Below are 3,090 nucleotides of genomic sequence, written 5' to 3'. Positions count from 1 at the left end.
AAGTGCCCTTCTTGGCCACCCTCCTCGTCGGACCTGACCTCATCTCACAATTCTCACATCTTCATATGGAATCTATGCCGGCATTTTCCAACAGTCGTGTACACCAGGGCGTTATTTTGTGGAGCCACTCCAACTTCGTTCAATTCTACTGATTTGATTCTATAAGGCTAAGGTTTGGCATCTACTGTATCACCAGGTCAATATCGAAATGCAATGTCCTCCAATGGAAACCCAATCTTGTATCTAACACCGAGGGCAAAGCAGTTTAGACTCCACTGTCGTTTGCTTATCCTGCTATTAAAAAAATAAACATGACACAACATTCTTTCACAACCAGAAGATAGTTCAAATATTGTAGAATATGTCATACAATAGAATGTCTAAAATTCTACATGTAGGTAGATTAGAATTGAGGCAGGGAGGGCAGTGGTCCCTCTTTTCAGATTTTGATGTTTTTGCTATAATAATTCAGAATAGACAGGGAATCCTTCAAGGAAATTGATATAGGCATTTCTACACATACAGTATAGATATATGACAAAGTTATGCTAGAAAATCTACTATTAAAATTTATACAGCCTAACTACTGTCTGTCTATATTGAAACAACTATATTACAGAGATTTAATTTTTCCATCATTTGTTTTGCTGGCATATTATGGTTTCTATAGTACAAATACACTTTCATGAATATTTCTGTAGCAATAGTTGCAGGGGTTCGTGTGTAATTGCAAAATCTGAAAAGAGGGATCACGTCACAGTTTCATTTTCTTGTACATAATGAGATTCTATTTATGAGCATGTGGGTGACATTCGTGACATCCGTCACACTAGACTCGGCTATGTTTGATTTGAAGATATTAAAATCAGACTTTTGGCCCTCTCATAAAGGGGATGGCGATTTATTGTATTAAGCAAAATAAGGACTATGACGCATCTTATTATAGATAATAGATGAGAACATGGAATCGTCAATTCCGAAGGCTGCTCCAAAGCAGCTTCTGAATCTAAATCAGAAACCTAACACGGAATTCCTTAGCTGCTGCAATTGCCCATTCGCCTCGCGTGCCATAATGCGCACCACCCCGTCCTCGTCAGTCGTAGAAACATATATGAGTACCAATGCCGCATGATTCATCTCAGATCCGGAAGGAACAACACCCACATGCTCCCCATCGTACACACGCGAAGTCAATGCAAGTATGAGGAGCGAAAGAAAGTGCAAATATACCGCTCGTCTTAGTGGCGGAAACTTCGGATTCGACACGGTGGGGCGGGTGTCCATTGTGACCTCGTCATCCTCGGTCTCGGCCTTCGTTTCTCGACTTGCTCCGGGGTCGCTACCTACAGTGGCGCGGCGTGGTGGAATCATTTTAGCCCCAGACTCCGATTTATTCTTGATTTTGGCGTCAGCCAATTTGGTGCCGCCTGTATGCAGGCCTTTAGACGACTTGATCGAATCAGTATCCGTACCGGAGAAATTTGGAGAATCAGGCTGTCTGGGCTTTGGCCCTGACCGCACGGACTCGATCTGCACTAGGTCCACCATAGCGCCTATAAGATCTACCGAATATGGATTCAATGCAAGAGCATTTGTATCCGCTGCGGTGGCCAGTAGCGACACAGCAGACGTCCGCAACGTTGTAGGGAGATGGGACGCCCGTACGACTGCGAAGAGACGTGGGACGATGATGTCAACTATAAAATAGAAAGAGAAAATAAAATCAGTAAGAAATGTTTCATTGGTAGCCGCGCCTCGGCAGGGTGTCCGTGGGCTAAGAGGAAGCCAAAGTAACGCCATGCCGGTGAGGCCGTTGAAAAGATGGCAAAGAGAAGAGAGGGGGAAACAAGGGTTAAGTGATGGGTAATTACCATATTTCCCAAGCGCGTCCCCACAGCGTTTGATGACCTGGCCTAAGGCCTCCCCTATTCGAACACGCAAGTCTACTTCCCTGCTCGTCATCGTCGCCTCTGACCCTCCTACTCCCTCCAGACCTTTAGCATACTCGTCTAAAAGGCCCAAGAGCACTTCCCGCCCGAACCCATCGACTAGTGCTGCGACCCCCTGTACAGCATTCAGGAAAATGTAGGAATCCTCATCCTGGATCGACTGCATGAAAATATACAGGATGCCCGGCACAAGCGCCACATCGACCGACGGCGCAGCGACTCCAACACCTTGCACGGTGCTGACGGTGGCCGACCCTCCCGCTTTATCTTTATCCCGCCTTCTTGGGGCGGTGCCCGCTGGTGCGACCAGCTCACGCAGTAACAATAACCCGTGAGCGCGCACAGGCAGCAATGGGTCTTGTAAAAGTTTCAACGCTCTCTGGTATTTCTCTCGCGGACTCTCTTCCCCCACACCCTCTTGCTCATCCCCCTTCACAGGAAACGAGCTCGACGACACGAGTCGCGCGGTTAGTATGATCCTCGCTTCCCGTGCCCGAGGCCGCAGAGCCTCGGAATCCGAATTTGCTAGTGGCTCGAGTTGCTCATAGATGTCATTGAGGAGGGGCACGGTTCTAGGCGATAGATCGGGATGTTCTAGTCGCTTCTGTTAGATATGTTCATACAGGCCGGTGAGTGAAGGTCGCCCTACCTTCCAGAAGAGCAATAAGCAAGTTGACAGCTGTAACACTCAGATGCTCGCGCTTGTTCACGCCCTCCAAGCCGGGCGCAAGGTCTTCGTCGTCGCTGTCGCTTTCCCCGCCCTCTCCGTCTTCTTCAGGCACAATGCGAAGGCTCTCCAAGGAGAGTCCACCTTCCCTCCTGCCTTTAGCGTTTCCCACCACAACCTCTTGCGCTAATGTCATCTTGATGAACATCAACATACGCGTCACGTCTGGGCGACGGAGTGGGCTGTCCGCTGGAGCATCTGCGCCAACTTGCTCGGAGATTTTCATGCTGAGCTGGAAGAGCAGCAACTTTCTGGTATCTCGAATAAGTCTGGTTCTGGGCAGCAGCAGGATGAAAGGCAATCATACCGCAGTGGGTTGCCCTTGTCATCTAGCTTAACGTGCGTGTCGAGGATACGCAGGTAGAGTGCGGATGCTACGTCTTCCCTCTTTAGTGATTTGAGGAATTTAGCGAA

At 48.3% G+C, this 3,090-nt stretch overlaps 1 protein-coding gene across 1 annotated transcript; it reads right to left on the bottom strand.

Moving 5' to 3' along the window:
• Positions 1–896: 896 nt before the first annotated feature.
• FOMMEDRAFT_24437 (uncharacterized protein) lies at positions 897–3,090 on the bottom strand. The gene is made up of 3 exons (XM_007272243.1): positions 2,599–3,090; positions 1,872–2,543; positions 897–1,697 (listed from the first exon to the last, which is right to left on the bottom strand). Exons 1-3 carry the CDS (start codon positions 2,900–2,902, stop codon positions 1,012–1,014), a joined length of 1,662 nt encoding a protein of 553 aa, XP_007272305.1. The 5' UTR covers positions 2,903–3,090; the 3' UTR covers positions 897–1,011.

This window comes from Fomitiporia mediterranea (genome assembly GCF_000271605.1).
Source record: "Fomitiporia mediterranea MF3/22 unplaced genomic scaffold FOMMEscaffold_600, whole genome shotgun sequence".
NCBI lineage: Eukaryota > Fungi > Basidiomycota > Agaricomycetes > Hymenochaetales > Hymenochaetaceae > Fomitiporia > Fomitiporia mediterranea.
This window is presented reverse-complemented; position numbering and strand designations above follow the sequence as displayed.

What these genes read in the sequence shown, in the direction of transcription:
- FOMMEDRAFT_24437 (XM_007272243.1), bottom strand. Translation starts at nt 2,902, where the DNA reads ATGAAAATCTCCGAGCAAGTTGGCGCAGATGCTCCAGCGGACAGCCCA. An exon ending in GCTTATTGCTCTTCTGGAAG is followed by an intron (nt 2,544 to 2,598) that starts GTAGGGCGACCT and finishes AGAAGCGACTAG; the next exon opens with AACATCCCGATCTATCGCCT. An exon ending in GGACGCGCTTGGGAAATATG is followed by an intron (nt 1,698 to 1,871) that starts GTAATTACCCAT and finishes TCTATTTTATAG; the next exon opens with TTGACATCATCGTCCCACGT.